Here is a 19734-nt window from a genome sequence, read left to right as displayed (position 1 = left end):
TAACTTTTCCTATCCCAGCCCCATCCAGCTTCTCTGACTGATAACCCAAACCTTCTGAGTTTGTCCTTTTGGATTGGAGCCACTGACTTGTCTGTCACCCATATGATTATACCAAACTACTTGATGGTAGGATTGAGTTCTCTCCTTTCAGTGATGCATGAAAGTTCAAAGAGAGTGTCAGAAACCCTGCAGGAGATCTACAGCAGCAAGTGGGATGGTCATGAGGAGCTGAAGGCCATCGTAGCGGTAAGAGTATTCTAGGCTTTACAGCTCTTCAACACTCACTCTACCCTCATCTCAACCTCACCCCAGCTTCTCTGTCCAAGCAAATAGGAAAACAAAGAGCCAGTTCACACTGTTCATTTGTATAGCTGTGATCACAGGTGGTAGGAAAAAGCTGTAACAGGAAAATATTAAATGAAGTTAAAAACAAGTTTTCTGTAGTCTGTGGATTCCTGTTTTTTACCCTCTTCCTCTCTTTAAAAACTTAGGAAGTTTTACCCACACAAAACCAATGGGTTGTTTTTGAAAACCAATTTCATGCGGTTATTTGCTCCCAAACTTCCCTATCCTTCAAGCTCTAGAGTCCAAGACTCTCGACCATCGGTTCCTGTTCTTAATCCCTTGAATGCATGTCCAGTCTCTTATACGGCAGTTCCTTGGGGAAGGGCTGTTTCTTCGTCTGACTCTTCCCCAGAATCCAAAATGATATTCTAAAAATATCAGTGCTCCAAAAAGGAAGTTTGTTGCAGGAAGAATTTGGGTATTTCCCTGGAATGCAGTTGCTGTTGAGAAGTGGAGCCCTCACCTCTCCCCTCTGCCTCTATCCCACAGAATAATGATCTCCTTTGGGAAGACTATGAAGAGAAACTAGCTGACCAGGCTTTGAGGACTATGGAAAACTATGTAGCCCAATTCAGCGAGATTAAGGTAATCGATTTACAGGATCAAGGATGGGTTATGGGTGGCCCATATAAGTTAGAAAACATGTTGGGTTAAAAGTATAAGCAGAGTTAGAGCCCATGGTTAGGAATGAAGTTGGATAGGTTAGGAAAAAGATTGAAAGTTGAGGGTTAGACAAGAGGTTGGGGAGGAGGGTTAGAGGTAGTGTGAAGGTTACATTTAGACTTAGATTTCAGTGAACTAGATTTGGGCTGGCTTTGAATTAGATCCAGGTCAGGGCATCCCATTTTGTTGTGAGAAACAGTTGGTGGGACTATAGACGTTTATTGTAGAGAAGAGGGAACTTGGAGGAGTTATAATAATTATTTTCAAATACTTGAAAGTCTATTAGATAAAAGAGGAATTCAACCTGTTCTAAACTGTTCCAGAAAGTAGAATTAGAATTCATTAATTCATTCAACTCATATTTATTAAACGTCTACTCTGTTGGGCACTGTGCTGGTTTTGGATTAATATAGGAAGAAATTAAAGGAAGCCTCACTTAAATTTCTCATAGCCAAAGCTTTCCAAAAAAGAAATGAAATATACTGTGAGATAGTGAGTTCTCTATTCTCTGTTCAAGAAGAAGTCGAACTACTTCTTATCTTGGATATTGTAGAGAAGCTTTGTGTATTGAATAGGAAGTTGGATTAGATAATCACCAAGATCCTTTCAAATTCTGTGGTTGAGAGAACAAGACAAAGCCATTAACATTGTTTGCCTCTCCCTGGTATAATTTGTAGTTGGGATGAGATTGAGTAAACGTTCTCTCAGTGCTCATAATAATTTACTCTTTGTATTATGCTTTAGGCTTTTCAAAGCCCTTTATATTCAGCATTTGATCTTTAAAATAACACTGTAGGGCAGATGAGGCTACTGAGGCTCCAGAAGAGGTGTGCCTTGCCCTAGGTGACAAGGCTAATAAATGGCAGCATTGGGAGTAAAACCCAAAACTCCTGACTTTCAATTTAGTAGGATTCTCAAGGCCATTTCTTCCGGATGCTGAACCAGTTTCTAGTGGGTCCACAGGATATATTAAAATTCAGTGCAGGCTTCCAGGTGCTCTGGAGAATTGCCCTCTACTCTCTCTCCCCCTGAGAATTCCCATTCTTTCCAGATAATGAGGGAGATCCCTTTGGCACAAAACCCTGTTAGAGAGTAAAATTTGATACTAGGACAGGAATCTGGCTTCTCTGTTTGATACTCTGTTACCCACATCCTGGCCACCGAAAAGTGAGTATCAAGGCCCTCTCTCTTGACTCTGGGTTAGGAAAGAATTGCCAAACGGGGCCGGAAACTCGTGGACTATGACAGTGCCCGACACCACCTGGAGGCAGTACAGAATGCCAAGAAGAAAGATGAGGCCAAGACTGCGAAGGTAAAGAAGAGCCTGGTAAAAACTCCCTGCCCTCCCTCTCCCCATAATGGTGGCAAGTGGCTGGGCCAAGCTGGGTTTAGGAAACGATAAATTCAGCCTCCGGTGTCCTGAAGGAAATCCTGTCTCCTCTGACACTGATGCTCTAAGGATGGGCAGAGACTTGAGGCTGGGGAGGACATAGGTCTGGGGAAGGGGAGGCATGGTTCCAAGTAAGCCCCGTCCCTGAAAACATGCAGAGAATAAGGGAAGCAGCCTCTAGCTTTGGGTTCAGGAATGAGGGGAATTGTCCTGTCTCTTTTACCACCTAGGCAGAGGAAGAGTTCAACAAAGCCCAGGTTGTATTTGAAGATCTGAACCAGGAACTACTAGAGGAGCTGCCTGTTCTTTATAATAGGTAATGATTGAGATTCAGGAAAGGGCTGGGCCCTCGGGCCAGTGGAGTCCCAGGCCACCTGGCAGCCCAAACGTGTCCTCATGAAAAGAGCCCTGGTCCAAGAGTGGGATGTAGCCTCAGCCCTGCTCGTAACTTGCTGTGTGATATTAGGCAAGCCACCTTTCTCTCTCGACCCTGGTTTCTTTGTCTGCAATACAGAGATAACCATCCCTGCCCTACCAGCTTTTCCGGGTTTAAAGATAAGATGCTTCTTGGATAGGAGAGATCTTGGCAAGTAAAGTGCTGTCATCATGCATACTAGGAGTATCTGGTTTTCTGCTCAAGCGTGTATTGTTTTAAACAAGTTTGGTTAGTGAACATCCGGATTCATGTAGAAGATACACCATGGCATGAGTATTTCCATTAATGTAGATGTCTCTGCTTCACAGTAGGTAAAAATGTTTTAGATGTAAATTTTCCACATTGGAAGAGGAATCTGAACAGAAGCTCTATTTGTATCCTATTTCCTTTTCATTGTACAAGATATGCTTTAAGGGACTTCCTGGTGGCGCAGTGGTTAAGAATCCGCCTGCCGATGCAGGGTACACGGGTTCAAGCCCTGGTCCGGGAAGATCCCACATGCCGTGGAGCAGCTAAGCCCGTGTGCCACAACTACTGAGCCTGCGCTCTAGAGCCTGCAAGCCACAGCTACTGAGCCCGTGTGCCACAACTACTGAAGCCCACGTGCCCTACAGCCTGTGCTCCACAACAAGAGAAACCACCGCAATGAGAAGCCCGCGCACCGCAAAGAAGAGTAGCTCCTGCTCGCCGCAACTAGAGAAAGCCCACGCACAGCAACGAGGACCCAACGCAGCCAAAAAAAAAAAAAAAGAAAGAAAAAAGATATGCTTTAAAGCAATTGTAGTCAGAGTATTTTATATTGTCACTTTATATTAGTCTATGAATGAGGGAGCCTTTTTAATGACTACATGTATTCTAAAACATTAATTATGTGATTCCTAATTTAAACAGGATTGAAATTTAATAGTTTCTTTAAATGTAAACTTCCCCAATTCATTTACGGTAGAATTCCATTAATGTACATACAGCTTCATAGAAGTCCAAGTATTGTATACTGAGAAAGAATACTTACTATAATAATTATAATTGTATGGCCTTATATTTATACGGCACTTTAAAAATTCTTCAAAGCACTCTCATATCTACTTCAGAACCTAAAGAGCCTGAATCAGATAACTTCTTTCATAGAGATCTGTTGTACTTTGGTGTCAGCCTAGGCTGGTCGTGTCTCCTCTGGCCTTCCCACTCCTGAGAGTCAGTTGTACCCCTGGCCTGGCTCTGATGGATCCAGATCCCAGAACGTCCTGAGCCTAGGCCATGGGGTGCTTTTCTGTGCGGAGCCGGCGGTGGCTTTGGCTTACGCTCCTACCTTGTACTTCAAAGACTTCCTTTACCAACACTTACCTTTACGTGTTTGTTGTTTTGCCTCTTGATAGTCGTATTGGCTGTTATGTGACCATCTTCCAAAACATTTCCAACTTGAGAGACGTCTTCTACAGGGAAATGAGCAAGGTGAGAAACATCCGGCCAATTTAGACATCTAGGAGGGTTTTTCTAATAAATATGAAGGTCGCTCTAATTTATATAACCTCATTAGATATCCATATGGGCATCACAAATTTTTACTTCTTTCTCATGATGAAATAATAGCACTTGATGGACTGTGTTGAACGTATTAAAGCACATCTTTAACTTAAAAAGGATGAATTGTATATTTTAAATGTGAATTATATCTCAATAAAGATGTTAAAAAATACATAGTATAAAAAGCTGAAAGGTCCTATAAGGAGAAATTGATAAATCTTCATAGGAGATTTTAGCAAAGGGAAACCAAATTACTGACAACCTAACAGAGTGAGGTAAGAGCTAGAAACCTAAATGATCAATAATTATATGGGAAAACCCCCACAAATATAAATAACAAAAAACGCAGAATGAAGTGGTGATAGTGGACGTTCTTGTCTTGTTTCCAGTTTCAGGGGAAATTTTTCAGTGTTTCATTTCTAGGTATGATGTTTGCTTTAGGATGTTTGTAAATACCCTTCATAAGTTAACAGAAATTCTTCCCTATTTCTAGTGTACTGAGTTTTTGTTTGTTTTGAATACACTGAAGAAAATGGAAAAAAAAACCCCACATGTTTATATAATGTCAGAGGGCCCTCTCCATCTCCATTAACAACTGAATAATGGCGTCCAAATGGGCTTTAGATGCATAAAAGAGATTAGACTTATGGAAGGAACAGCTGAAGTGGGGAACCAAGTTAAATCTCCATCTTCTGTTGCTGGGGAGCAGAGAGGGCAGTGTTTAGGCACAGGTCAGTTTCTCAGGTAGTTCGTCTTGAATAGGGCCAATCCTATTCAATGACGGGCAGCCACAGAACATGACCTCACAGGGTCACTTCTAGTCCTGCGATTCCAAGACTCTTTGCTGTTAAAATATTAATTATATTCACATCCACATCCACACACGTTCCTCTCCACAGTTTCTTTGGCTAAATTATGATTTGCCTAGTTAATATTACAATGAGTTTTCATTCCCTGGATCACCTGAGAGATGCTAGAACCTCAAATCAACATCAAATACCAGGGACCCCAGCCTTGAGAGAGCTGCCAGTCTGATGGAAGAGGCAGAACTTTAGACATAGTAAAGGAAGAAGGGGTAGTGGGACAGGACCCTGGACACTAGTGCAAAAGGGATAAGGAATTTTATCAAGGGTAGGAAGGTTTTATTTTGGGGAGAGAAGGGATATGCCAGTCTCAGGTTCCCACGTGGCTAGCATCTCCTTCTCTCTTGCTTACTCCAGCTGAACCACAATCTGTACGAGGTGATGAGCAAACTGGAGAAGCAACATTCCGACAAAGTCTTTGTGGTGAAGGGACTCTCAAGGTGAGCCACTTCTGACACTCATTTCTGCTTGGTTTGTCCTGTGTGTGAACACATTCAACACTCTCACCTCCAATCCCAAATCCTGACCTTTCCTTTCTGTTCATGTACATAATATTGTTTTTTGTTGGTGCTACACCCCTATATAAAGTATTTTTACGAAATATTTTAGTGGTAACTAAACGTATAAAGAATAATGCAACAAAGAGTCATATACCCACCACCAAATTTAAGAAATCAACTAGTGGGACTTCCCTGGCGGTCCAGTGGTTAAGACTCTGCACTCCCAATGCAGGGGGCATGGGTTCGATCCCTGGTCGGGGAACTAAGATCCTGTATGCCGCGTGGTGCAGCCAAAAAAAAGAAAAGAAATCAACTATTATATATATATAATTAAATCTCCCAGTGTCCCTTCCCCACTCACTTTCTCTTCCTGTCCCCCACCAAGTGTAACCGCTATCTTAAATTTAGTATTTATTATTACCCTGCATGTCTTTTTACTTTTATTATATACATATATATGCACACATAGAAAATATTATTTTGCATGGTTTAAAAATTTATTTAAATAGAATTATACTGTATGTGTTCTTTTGCAACTACTTTTGTTTTCTTAGTATTGTTTGTGAGATAACTTATCCTTGTTGCCACATGTTGCCAGCTCTGATCTTTCCTTTTCATAATTGTTATGGATGCTATTGTATGACTAGTTCACAGTTTATTTCTCTGAACTGCTAGTGGACATTTGGGTTGTCTTATAGTTTTATGCTGTTACAAATAATGCAGTGAACGCGCTTCACATTTCTCCTTGTGAATATTATCAAGAGTTTCTTTAGGATGCATACTGGGAGTCGAATTGCTGAGTCATAGGGTCTGTGCATTTGGGTTTCTTCAGCCTTACTAGATATTACCATTGCCAGATTGCTCTCCAGAGTGATTGTTCCAATTTACAACTCACCGGAAGTGAATAAAAGCCCTCATTGCTCCATATTCTTGCTACATGCGACATTGTCAGACTTCTTAATTTTTCTAAGGTAATGGGTATGAAATGGAATTTTTGCAGTTTTAATTACGTCTCCACAATGGCTGGTTAGCTTGAACATCTTTTCGTATTAGTGGCCTTTTCAGGTTCCTTTTGTGTGACTTTCATGTTTATCCTTTCTTCACATTTTTCATTTGGATTGTTTACCCTTTTTAAAAAACTGATTTACATGAGATGGGGTTTTTTGTATATTCTGGATATTAATCCTTTAATGATATATACTGCAAATATCTTTTCTTCTTTTTTTTTTTTTAATATTTATTTATTTCAGCTGCTGCGGGTCTTAGTTGCGGCATGTGGGATCTTCATTGCAGCATGAGGGCTCTTAGTTGCGGCATGCGGGCTCCTGGTTGCTGCATGGGGACTTCTTAGTTGTGGCATGCATGTGGCATCTAATTCCCCAACCAGGGATCGAACCCGGGTCCCCTGCACTGGGAGCGTGGAGTCCTACCCACTGGACCACCAGGGAAATCCCGCAAATATCTTTTCTTAACCTGTTATGGCTTGCTTTTCTGTGTGTGTGTATGTGGTGTGTCTGTTGCCTTCATGCATTCTTTATGCAGGTAAATGTAAGCAATTCACTGGTCCCTCAGAATGTGATCATTTTCTTATTCTGATGCCTTTGTTTAAGAAGTTTTATTAAGTTCCTTCTATACACAAGGTTTTATGCTGAGAGTTAGGTATCTGAGGACATAGGTGACTTGTCTTTCTCCTGAAGTGATTTACAAAAGTTGGAAGGGGGACTTCCCTGGTGGCGCAGTGGTTAAGAATCCGCCTGCCAATGCAGGGGACACGGGTTCGATCCCGGGTCCAGGAACTTCCCACGTGCTATGGAGCAACTAAGCCTGCGAGCCACAACTACTGAAGCCCATGTGCTGCAACTACTGAAGCCCGTGCGCCTAGAGCCCATGCTCTGCAGCAAGAGAAGCCACCGCATTGAGAAGTCCATGCACGACAATGAAGAGTGGCCCCCACTTGCCGCAGCTAGAGAAAGCCTGTGCTCAGCAACAAAGACCCAATGCAGCCAAAAATAAATAAATAAATATATTAAAAAAAAAAAGTTGGAAGGACACAAAATGTGTGTCCAAGGAACAATATAAGATTGCACATACTAAGGGCCTGAGGAAACCAGTAGGAATTCAAAGAGTTAAGTAATTGCAGTGTGCAGATAGACGGTCAGGGAAGGCTTTGAGGAGGTGGTGAAACTGAGCTTGAGATTTGCAGGAAGAATGGGAGTCTCAGTTTGTTGTTTCTATTCCTCATTTAGCAGTTAGTTACAGACTGTTAAAAAGAATCACTAACAGGCCAATATAGACTTCCCTTTTACTCCAAAAACTCTTTTTCTCCTCTTCCCTGCATTGAAAACCAGAGTTCTCTCTAAGTGTCCATTCATCTGAAACTTACCATCATTTACACCAAGATGTCCCAGAACCTTTTAGGGAAATCTGGTTTTTTCTTGCTGTATCCTGGGCCTTCTAAACCTGCTGAGCCATAGAATGCTAGTTCTAGAAAGAACCTTATATCACTTAGCTTATCTTATGTCAGAAACTCCCACAGGGTTGGAACTAAGTTTTTCTCTTTCTCTTCCTATCACCGTCTCCCATTCTTGAACCCAGGACACAGCACATAGTTGGTACATGTCAAGGAAATATTTGTGAGTTGCTTAGTCAGTTAGTGGATGGTACGTGGGAGGCCCTTGAGGAGGTGAGTAGGAGTCAAGCTGATGTTGCTGTAGAAGCACTCAGCACAGTATCCAGCATACCCGATAAATGTTATAGTCAGTTTTCATTGTTCGTGGTAGTTTTTTTTTTTTTTTTTTTTTTTTTGCAGTACACAGGCCTCTCACTGTTGCGGCCTCTCTCGTTGCGGAGCACAGGCTCCGGACGCGCAGGCCCAGCGGCCATGGCTTACGGGCCCAGCTGCTCCGCGGCATGTGGGATTTTCCCAGACCGGGGCACGAACCCGTGTCCCCTGCATCAGCAGGCAGACTCTCAACCACTGCACCACCGGGGAAGCCCCGTGCATGGTAGTTTTGTTCTAAGTCACCATGAGCACTGAATTAGTGAATACTGAACCATTGCTCCTAGGGGAAACACAGGGTTAGTTTCCTGTGAGCCCCTGGTCCTAACATTGTCATCAGTCGATCAATACATAACCTTTCTTGTGTGCGTTTTTGTTTAAATACACCTCATTTAGTACATATTGTTGATTCATTCCTGTTGAACTCACAGCCACCAGCACTATGCCTGAATGACGCTTATCTAACATGTATTTTCTCTGTAAGGCACATCACAGACTTTCTCCTCTCAAACAGCACTTCAGCACTATACTTGGAGGCCATTTTAAGTAGCAAAATCACCAACAAAAAGCACAACCAAAAACCTGGCAAACAGGACATATTTACAGTAAGAGAGCTAAAACAGGAAGGCAGAGGCTTGCCTTGTTAGACCTCAGCTGGGAAAGTACTGGTCAGGCACTCATTCTTCACAGCTGGCACGTGTCTGTGAATGACCGCAAAGGAACCATGAGTGTTGATTTTGAGGTTATAAATAAATTTCAGGGGGTAAGTGCATTTGCAAATACGGAATCCATGAGGATCAACTGTATATCACGCGTGAATCTTTTCCCCAAAATACTTTGTTAATATATTGCTGAGTTTTTTTCCAGTTTCTTTTTCTTTATATATTTTTAGATAATCAAGATCGTGATATGGATAAAATTTTATAGCCTTTTTCCAATTCACTTTGTAATATAAGCATTACTACAAATTATACAGACTTTCCAATACCATTTTAAATTGCTTTATTCTGTTTTATTATTATGTGAATGTATCATTATTTATTTGGGGATTTAGGTTACTTCCAGTTTTTAGCTCTTCTGAATCTAAATGCCCTTACTTTTTTAGCAGCAGCAGACGCTCTCTAGTCATCTCTCCCCCAGTTCGAACATCTACAGTCTCCAGCCCTCTTACCTCACCTACCAGTCCCTCTGCACTTTCCTTGAAGAGTGAGAAGGACTCCACCTCAGCAAGTGAGGAAGAGCTGGCATCTGATCCAGCCCAGGGAGAAGACAACTCCGAGATTAAAAAAGAGCCCTTAACAGACAAGGAAATAGAGGAGGAGGCTGAAGAAAGCTCCTCTGAGGAGGAAGAGGCTCTGCTAGCTTTCAACGGCCCCTCCCAGCCCCAGCCCTCACCCACCGTTGAGGGTGGAGAGTCCCAGGAGGAAATTCTCCCTTGCTCCCCAGCTCCATCACCAGGCAGAGCTCTGATCCCTTCAGAGCAGGCCGCACCTTTCCCAGAAGTAGTCCTCCGAACCCGCACCTCAAGCGAAGGATCTGAACAGCCAAAGAGAGCCTCTATGCAGAGGGCCTCAGCACCGCCCGGTAGGCCTCCTCCACCCAGAGCCACTCCCAGCCCCAGTCCCTCCTTAGGGAACATGCCCTCCACCCCTACAGCCTCTGAACCGAGTTCACCCACCAGCCCTAGGGCCTCCTTGGGGGCTGAGACTCCAAGTCCTAGGGCCTCCTTAGAGGCCTCTCCTGATCCACAGCCACCAGAGAAGCCGACAAGAACTCCTGAGGTCGGAGAAAAGGAAAACACCGATAATCTGAACCCAGAAGAACTTTGTACTGCCCCAGCCTTGATGATCTGTCAGGTGAGAATGGATCTGTCTGAGTCTTTATTCCCTTTTATAACCTCCATGTAGATTATTTTTACTATGGTCAGGTTGCCCCACAGTAGATAAGACTTTATGTCATTATATTACAGTTTCAAGCATACTCTTGGACACCTTTTTTGGTTCTGGGGATTGCACATCTTCATAGCAACTAACTTAGCGACCTGTACTCCCAGGGTAATTGACTGCTGCAAAGGGCTTATCTCTAATATAAGAAGAGTCTTACTAATTTCTTTCTTTTGCTCCAAGTTCTGGGAGTTCCCAACTGGATCCTGATCTTTCCTTTTTTTAATGTGGGAGAGGGAGGAAGGTCTCACTTCACTTTGTCATACTTGTGATTATGGTGAATAGACCCCAAGCAAAATGGCATCAGCAAATTTCCAAGGTATATCTTGTTTGATGAGAGAAGCCTAGAAGAAGGAACTCACAAAAGGAAGGTAAAGCAAAAGGGATGGTCTTTTGAAAGGTGAAAATATGGATGAGAAAAGGATTCTGTTAAAATAGAGACACAGACCCTCTGGAGAGCAACCAATTCCGTGAAGGATCTGGAAATCCAGTCATATTCTATTCAGATTACATGGAAGTCTGTCATATAGAGGAGAGATCTGACTTGTTATATAAGACTCCTGAGGACAGAAAAAGGCCCTGCGTGTAAAGTGTTTTTGGTTTTTTAAGTACATTTTGGATCAATATAAGAGGAACTTTTAGCAATTAGCTCTAAGAAGTGGTATGGGAGAACAGAGGAAAGGGGGCACGAGGGGCATCCAAAAACCAAAATGGGCTGGGCCACCTTGAAAACTAGTTCCCCTTCCTTGGTGTTAAAAGCTAAGGCTATATGGTTCCCTGTCAGGTGCATTATAGAGAGGATTATGGGGCAGCATCTGACTAGGTGGCACCCAGATTCATTCATTCATTCCACAATCACTCATTAAACCCCTACTATGTGCCAGGCACTTTTCTAGGAAGTGGGGTATTACAGTGAACAAAACACAAAATTCTCTGCCTTCCAGCTGCTTACATTCTAGTGGAGGGGGAGATAGACAAGAAACAGAATAAGTAAGTAAAATTACAGTTTAGTGGTGATATGAGTTAGGGAGAAAAGTTAAGCAGGGCGAGGCATAGGGAGTGGGGGCTGAATTGCAGCTTTAAACAGAGTGGTCAGAGAAGGTGACATCTGGGCAATGAAGGAGGCCAGGGCATGAGCCATGTGGATATCTGGGAGTGTGAGATGTCTGGTTACCCCTCAGATCATACCACCCTACTACTGAATATGCCTACCTGAAGGTTGACCAGGCTATCTCGGGAGCCTCCTGCTGTCTGAGAGGAATTAACATGGACAGAGGGAACAAGGGTGTGATGTCTGGCAAGGCAAGGAAGGTAGAAGACAAGAGGACAATAGACTTATCTCAGTTGACTCCCGTGAGATACTAAAATCTGAGTCATCTACAGTATTATGCCCCCAGTCTTGATTCACGTGAGGTACTGAAGGTCCTAACAGAGCATAATATAAAACCTTCCCTTGGCTGGTTTCCGGTCTGAGGTAGCTACACTGAGTGAGAGATATGCAGGGCATGTGGATAGTGAATAAGCCCAAGATAAATGTGGGACTTTGCGTAGATGAAGAGTATAGCCACTTCTCCACTGAAAAGAGCAACTCAACTCTATGGAAAATCCAAAATTAATTTAAATTTGACTGTAATATGTTATATGATTTTAGTATAGAGACAACAATCGAACGACCTGTTTGGCTCAGGTGAATAATAAAACAAGTTTGCATTCTTGGAGTAATTTTACTGAAGGGATTATGGGAACCAAGATGCTGTCTATTTGGAGGAACAGGCTAGTAACACTGTCCTCCTTGGAAATGAGGTACAGGACACAACTTCCTTCCCCTGAGGTTACCTCCTTATTTATTATTATTATTTTTTTTGCGTTACGTGGTCCTCTCACTGTTGTGGCCTCTCCCGTTGCGGAGCACAGGCTCCAGATGCGCAGGCTCAGCGGCCATGGCTCACGGGCCCAGCCGCTCCACAGCATGTGGGATCTTCCCGGACCGGGGCACGAACCCGTGTCCCCTGCATCGGCAGGCGGACTCTCAACCACTGCGCCACCAGGGAAGCCCTACCTCCTTATATTTGAGATTTACTCCTAGCCTCTCCTGTGGGACTGCATTGGTCATTGGCTAAGGAGACATATTTTTCCTATGGAATTAAGCAATAGAGCATCTTAGATCCTAGTGTATCAGTATTATCAATCCTCTGAAGCCTGTGTCCTATAAGATTTGTTCATCTCCCTCACAGATGCATCATAAATCATATTTTCTCTCAAGCAGAATTATGGACATACCACATATAAAAATGGGTAAATAAAAAGATAACTGTGACCAAAAAAAAAAAAATGTTGGGGCTTCCCTGGTGGCACAGTGGTTGAGAGTCTGCCTGCCGATGCAGGGGACACGGGTTCGTGCCCCGGTCCGGGAAGATCCCACATGCCGCGGAGCAGCTGGGCCCATGAGCCATGGCCGCTGAGCCTGCGCATCCGGAGCCTGTGCTCCGCAACGGGAGAGGCCGCAACGGTGAGAGGCCCGTGTACCGCAAAAACTAAATAAATAAATAAAAGATAACTGTGAGAAAATCTGTTCTTGCTCAGCATTTGACTCACCTGAGAGAAAATGAAGATTTTGATAACTTTCTTGGAGGTATTAATAGTATTACCTTTGAGGTAGTTCATGGCCTAGAATCAGCAGAGGGAGTACGAAGACGGAAATTTTCCTGAAAGGAGAAATCACAGAATTTCAAGTGGCTGTCATACTGTTAGAAATCGGTTCTACTTTAAAAGGTGAATTTTATAGTGTGTTAAATAAATTTCTTTTTTAAAAAGTTCATTCTAAACCTTAGAGTGCCAAGGTCTTCCCCTGGCTTAGTAGTTACTAGACACGGCTTTTTCCACACCTTGGGCTCCCATCTCAGAACCTAGACCTTTTCCCAAGGAAACCATCCTCCCGCTTGCCTCTCCTAACTGCCGTGGGTTAGGATCATCTAAGTGTGAGAACTGCCGTGTATTCTTGAGGAGGATTAGCCTAAAAGTCATAGGTAGTGGTTTTAAGACCTATATTTATACACTTACAGAGTCTCACCTAGCTATACGTATAAATGCCATGTCACACAAATCATGGAAACAACTCTAGAATCTGAAGACCTGGCTTCCTGTCCCAGCAAGTCATTTCACCCTTCAAATCTTGGTTTATTGATATGAGGGAGGATGGCAGTAAAGCCTTCCCTGTTGCTTTCAGGCTGTAGTGAAACAACATTGTATGATTGCCCTTAGTATTATCTATGACCCTTATGAAGTGTAAGGCACAAAAGACCCTTCTAAGCTGAGAGGCTGGGAGGTTGAGACACGTCTCACTGGCAGAACTCTTCTTTTTGTAGAACCAAGGTCTTCAGCTTCGTGTCTCTGAGGTTCCAGAAGAGAGCAGCGTCATAGCACCCGAGCCTCAAGAAGAGGTAAGGAGTCCAGATATGCAGACAACAGGAGGGGTGGTGAGACTGGGATTGCGGATGGACAGATGCTTGGCTACAGGCTGGCATCCTCGCTGTGGGCTGTGAGGGGAACCCAGCAGTGAACAATATCCTTAGGGAAAAGTCAAGCAGGTGGGAGCCAGAAGAACCAAGAGTGACCGTACTTTGTGGTTCCTTTGTGCCCATTTCCCAACTGGCTTTGAACCTCCTGACCTCTCCCCATAGCCCTATCTCCTAAGAATTTATTTAGTTATACCTGAACTTACTTCAAAAAGGAGTTAAGAGCTACAAAAGGCATACAAAAAGTAAATACATACAGGCACCCACATGAAATGTAGTAAAGTAACTCAGAAGTGTATTAGTGAGAGTGACTAATAAATGACTAAATAAAATGGACCCATGACCTAGGCAAGTACAAATGTGCATTCTATAAAATAGACTTACTAAGGCTGGACCACAAAATTGGTTCCAGACTAACATCCAAGAAGAAGAGGAAAAACCTGATCAGTTCACACAATTTATGATGCCCATTCCTTAGGAGAACAACTCCTGCTACTAAGATGAAAAGGAAATCTCTTCTGCGAATCCTCATAAAGAGATGGTGAATGACAGAATGAACAGTATCTGCAACAAGTCTTTACAATAATCCTAACAGCCAGTTTCACATTGCCCCCACCTCCATACAGGCCAGTGCATGACATGAAATATAATTCAGGACAAGAAAATGGAGTTTTCACAGCCCCCCCCCTTATTAATTGGTTAGTGGGAGGGTAGGTCAGCATCTAATGCAATCATGTTTCCTTTCTAGGTGTCTACCATTCAAAATGCACAACTCTGAAGAGGAACTGCCAAGACCTCCCCACACACACCTCCCCAGAAAGGCCCCTCAGCTAGAGGATATAAGTCAGAGGGACTTAAGATCCGGCATTCATTTCTGGTTTCTCAAACTATGAATGCTGGCGGTCTCTAAAGACCTAGCATTAATGGAAGCTGAGGAGCAGACTTAGGGGAGGGAGGGAGGCAGTCTTGGGAGAAGAGACTGTTAGACTTGGAATATTTAACTCAGGTTTTAGCATTGTTAGAATAATAAGACTTTATATACTAATGAAGTGGGGCTAAAATGACTATAAAAAGCAAAAGCATCTGTAGACATAGACATTTGTCCACCCACAGGCATATAACCACACATACTCAGAGAATAGTGAACAGATCTTTTTTTTTTTTTGGCGGTACGCGGGCCTCTCACTGTTGTAGCCTCTCCTGTTGCGGAGCACAGGCTTCGGACGCGCAGGCTCAGCGGCCATGGCTCACTGGCCCAGCCGCTCCGCGGCATGTGGGATCTTCCCGGACTGGGGCACGAACCTGTGTCCCCTGCATCGGCAGACAGACTCTCAACCACTGCGCCATCAGGGAAGCCCATGAACAGATCTTTGAGTTACCACTCATTTTGCAAGACTTAAAACCAAAAGAACATATTTTCAGATTGTTAAATAAAGTATTATTCTGATGATGTATGGATTTTTTGTTTGACACAGGAAGTTGTTCCAGCCCAGCAAACTATCCTTCACTTAGGCAAGGTTATTGACTCTACCCCAGGTTCAGAAAGCTTTAGTCACATCCCTGACCCCCAGCTCACCCTACCTCCTGGCTAGAACTCTTTGATGATGCCAGGGGCCACAGGCTCCTCTCCTCAATCTAGATGCTTTATTGCCTGACCCCGCTCCCACCCTTTGGTTAATAAGCAAATATTCTTGGAAAGGGTTTATATTTTAGAGCTGTATCGAGTGCCTACAGTTTGGTACTTAGTGTAAATAAGGATCTGAGCAGGATGGAAGAAGGAAGAAAAAAAAATAAAAAATAAAAAAAAAAATAAAAAAAAAAAAAAAAAGAAGGAAGAGAACTCCAAGTGAAGGGAAAGGATATATGGTATAGATACAAAGTATAATGGAAATGGTATGGAAGTTGGAGTCAGAAGTCTTGGATTCAAGTCCTATCATGTGCTTCTGTGAAAAGATTAAAAACTAACTTTGAAGTCCTGCCACCCTGATAAACATGCACACATGCAAGCACTCACTCATCCATCTTTGCTTTTGTTTCTGGGGGTGATGGATGATGTCACTGTTCATTCAGTCATTCAGCAAGAATTTATTGAGTACTCTGCCAAGCACTGTACTAGGTACTAGAGAAATAATGATGAGGAAAAAAAGTAAGAATGTTATAGAGACAGAATACCGAGCAGGGAGCAGACAGGCTGGATTTAGCAATGAGTGAGAGGAGACGTGATGAAGACTGAAGTTTTAAGGAATTATTCTAGGTTAGGCGTGAGAGACTAGAATTTGGTGGTGCCATTTCCTGAAGTGGTGACTGTAGGAGGAAGTGCATTATATGTGAGTTTTCTTGTTGCAAGCAACAAACTGACACAGTTAAGCGGTAAAGGATATGTTGGAAGGATGTTACGCAGCTCATAGAACTGAAAACAACCAGGCTGCAGAAAGAACCCTCCGATGTCTGTAGCAGGAAGGTGTGGACTGCCCCTCCAGGCAGCTGTCATTGGAAGACTCAGCTTCAGCTGCCTCCTGCCACTGTGTCCTTTCCAGATGCAGATTCCCTGGAGAAAGAATCTGACTGGCCCAGCTTGGGGGGAGGCATGTTAGGGTCTACAGTGACAGGAAGACCAGTGGTGGTGGTGGTGATATGGGGTGGGAGTAGGGAGGGGGGATTACGAAGAAGCGCAAGGAAGCTTTTGGGGTGATAGAAATGTTCCTAATTTTGATTACGGTGATAGTTTAATGTGTATACCTGTGTCAGAACTGATCAAATTGTACCCTTTATGGGCAGTTTATTGGGTGTCCCATACAAACATTGGTACAAAGAGCTTGAGAACTTGCATGACTTTTCAGTAGACATGTCCCTTAGGGAGCTGGTAATGCATATTTGTATTTAGGAGTCATTTTTATAAGATCTAATCCTATTACTCTTCCATTTAAAAACTTTCAAAGGATCTCTACTGCTGTAATGGAGAGGAGGTTGCATATCCCCCTATAAAAGCCCTACTGCCTGTATTTTAATTCCTTTCCTAGAAGGCATCCCACTCCCGTGGCACTCAGTTACTGCTGGCAGTGATACTCAGAGCTAATGGAAGGGTCGGGGATATGCTAGGGATACAGGCTCCCGGCTGTCCAAGGTCCTCTAGGACCTGCTTAGAGTACCCCTCCCAAGGCAAAACCCAGTTCGAGCCTTTTCTTTACCAGGCTTTCCCTGGCCCTCATCTCCTAGGAAACTGATCCTCTTTGGAGAGTGTGCCAGAGAGTACTTTTGGGGACTTATGGTCTGGTGGTGCGGAGTTAAGCACTCAAGGTAACTGCTACAAAAGAGGCACAAATGAAGTGGAAAATTTGACTAAACTGTGAGACTGACACTTCATTTGCATATGGCCCTACTGGAGGCTCCAGGAAGATAGGGAAAAGGGCCAGTGAGCTGGGCATGAGTAATAATTTTGCTTATCTAGGGTAGATAGTCCCAGCTAGGGACCAGATTGTTTACTCTAATTTACAAAATAGTAAAGTTGTGGTTGGTCCAATGGTAGTGCATTAACAGAACTTATTAGACTAGGACTTAGAAGACTGCCATCCTGGCAGCAGTGCAAGACTGGGCTGAAAGATGATAAAATTGGGCAGAGATGAATATCTCTTATCCCCTGCCCTGAGGCCCCTGGAGGTCTGTTAACACAAGGATGGCTGTTCCAGTTTCTGAAGTTTAGCATTTAATCCTTGGAGAACACTGGTAGCTCACCACCACTTGAGGCTTCATTCATCATCTCTCTGTATGCATCTCTATCTAGAATAAATTGCAAGAACATCACCCAGTCCCTGCCTTCCAGCAATGTGAAGGACAGCACTGACAGACTAGGTAAGATATCCAGAGAGTACTAGGAACAGCGCACATCCAGGATATATGGGACACTCCAAAGAGCAGAGTACATGCTGCTTACAGCATTGCTTATTTGCTAAGTTGGGTGCTGAGCATGTACATATTGGATCCTGTTTTTCTGCATGTTTACACTTTCAAAATCAATAGCATGTGCCTACAGGGTTAAAATCATGTACTAGCAAAACTTTTAAGGTTATATTTTAAACAAAAAAGATGCTTGTGAGAGACTATTAGCCATCAAATTAAATTGTAAAAGTAACACAGCAAATCAGTATTCAGTTGGGCTGGATGGCCTATGAGAGTCTGGTTCTTAACAATCTTCAGACATAAAGGAATATGCCACGCGGGAGACTGACCCAGATAACAAGAAAAATCTCAACTTTTCTTGGAATTCATGGTAATAAATGCAAGCAGTTGTCCACCTTTGCAACTTAACCGTTAGGATTTGAATTCCCTTTTCTCTTGGGTATTCTTTTATCTGAGGACTGGCCAGCCTTACCTTTTTATTAACTTACATCCACCTTGCCTACGTGTAACTTTCTTTGCCTTTCTTGGTTGGATTGGTAGTTTTCCCACACGTGGGCTTTCTTCTTCCTCACTGATAACTGCTATGCCTTTAAAAATATATTCAAGTAAATGAATTTAGTCAATTTACTGTTTTTTCTCTGTTTTTATTTTTTTTCCAACCACATAACATCTTTAGGAATGAAAGCAACTGTGCTTTCTTTCTTTTCTTTCTTTCCTTCCTTCCTTCCTCCCTCCCTCCCTCCCTTCTTTTCTATCTTTCTTTCTTTGCTTTTTTTCTCACCCTGTGCCCCCATTCTCTGAGACTATTTCAGTCTTTGTCTCCCAAATGAACATGCACAATTCCTGTCTCTATCGATCTATATAAATATTGATTCCCAAACCTAGAGACTGCCTCCCAGGAATAAAAAGCAGGGAAGTCTGTATCACTGGGAGGGAAGACAGAATAACCACAAGAGTTCTAACCCTAAACAGGAAGCCAAGATAACATTTACTGAGCACTTACTGTGTGCCAGGTAAGCTTCTAATGCTTTAAATGTATCAATATTAACTCATTCCATCCCCACAGTAGATACTGCCCCAGATAAATGAAACAAAACTGTCTAAGATCACACAGCAGAGCAGATTCCAGAGCCTGTGTTTATACTTTACATCCTTACTCATTGAGTTCCTCATTAATTTGGGAACATTTCCTGCCAGAAAGAAGCGAGTCAGGAGGTGACTAAAGTATGGCATTAATTAGTAGTTAAATTGATGTGCTTCCCAGGTGCTAGAACCACGCTATGAAATGGCATGATTTTTCAGTCCCCCTTTTCAGGGATGAGGGAACAGCTTTTAGAGATGTTAAGTAATTTGCCCAAAGTCACACAGCTAAGAAGCGGCGGGGCTGGGACTGTTTGAGTCCAAAATCCACAACGCACTTAACCTCTACACTACACTGCCTCAGATGAATTCGGGCAAGGAAGATCCGAATGGGGCAACGTTCCTCTCCCCACCTCACGCCCCGCTCCCTGGCCCGGGGTGTGCCCACTAAGTTAGCTTATGTTCCAAGCTTCTGGATACAGACCTATTTACGTAAGTGATATGCAAACGCAAGTAAATGTAATTTTCCACACTTGCTGAAAATTCAAATAACGTCGATGGCGGGGAAAGCGGACAGATCCCATTAGCTCCGGGCTCACTCTGATCCCGTGCCCTCCGGTGCCTCGAGGCAGGCGGGGGAGGAAGCGGCTCCGGATGGAGAGTAAAGTGACAATCGGAGAAGGAAAAGCAGCCTTTCCTCCCGCGGGAGCTGAGGCGGCCCGGCGGGCAGAGGGAACCTGCAGAGGGCGGTTTCTCTCCTCTTTTCCTGTCCCACCCAGTCGGCCGCCCCCCCCCGCCC

The 19734-nt window shown here is 43.4% G+C and overlaps 1 protein-coding gene and 1 long non-coding RNA gene across 8 annotated transcripts in view; one reads left to right on the top strand and one right to left on the bottom strand.

The window, feature by feature from the left end:
- Window positions 1–15408, top strand: part of BIN2 (bridging integrator 2) — a 31922-nt gene extending 16514 nt beyond the window's left edge. Inside the window, exons 4-13 of one of the 5 annotated variants that reach the window (XM_089920715.1) lie at window positions 152–246; window positions 835–930; window positions 2213–2335; window positions 2629–2714; window positions 4211–4286; window positions 5579–5661; window positions 9606–10084; window positions 10232–10356; window positions 13809–13883; window positions 14707–15408. In XM_089920715.1, coding sequence (XP_089776841.1) covers window positions 152–246; window positions 835–930; window positions 2213–2335; window positions 2629–2714; window positions 4211–4286; window positions 5579–5661; window positions 9606–10084; window positions 10232–10356; window positions 13809–13883; window positions 14707–14736 — 1268 coding nt within the window. In that variant the 3' untranslated portion in view covers window positions 14737–15408. Of the gene's footprint in view, window positions 1–151; window positions 247–834; window positions 931–2212; window positions 2336–2628; window positions 2715–4210; window positions 4287–5578; window positions 5662–9605; window positions 10357–13808; window positions 13884–14706 lie in introns of all 5 variants that reach the window. The other 4 variants (XM_022572139.2, XM_089920714.1, XM_089920713.1 and 1 more) reach the window with 4 other exon arrangements.
- The window catches only part of LOC149747999 (uncharacterized), a 50420-nt gene that overhangs the window by 30374 nt on the left and 312 nt on the right, over window positions 1–19734 (bottom strand). The window contains exons 1-2 of one of the 3 annotated variants that reach the window (XR_016394928.1): window positions 18328–19730; window positions 4179–13148 (exon numbers count right to left, since the gene is read on the bottom strand). This is a non-coding gene — a long non-coding RNA (uncharacterized LOC149747999). Of the gene's footprint in view, window positions 1–4178; window positions 19731–19734 lie in introns of those variants that run through there. The other 2 variants (XR_016394927.1, XR_016394926.1) reach the window with 2 other exon arrangements.

This window comes from Delphinapterus leucas, chromosome 11, assembly GCF_059928025.1.
Source record: "Delphinapterus leucas isolate spDelLeu-1000000601 "Yukka" chromosome 11, BTC_Dleu_Yukka2, whole genome shotgun sequence".
NCBI classification, from domain to species: Eukaryota; Metazoa; Chordata; class Mammalia; order Artiodactyla; family Monodontidae; genus Delphinapterus; species Delphinapterus leucas.
This window is presented reverse-complemented; position numbering and strand designations above follow the sequence as displayed.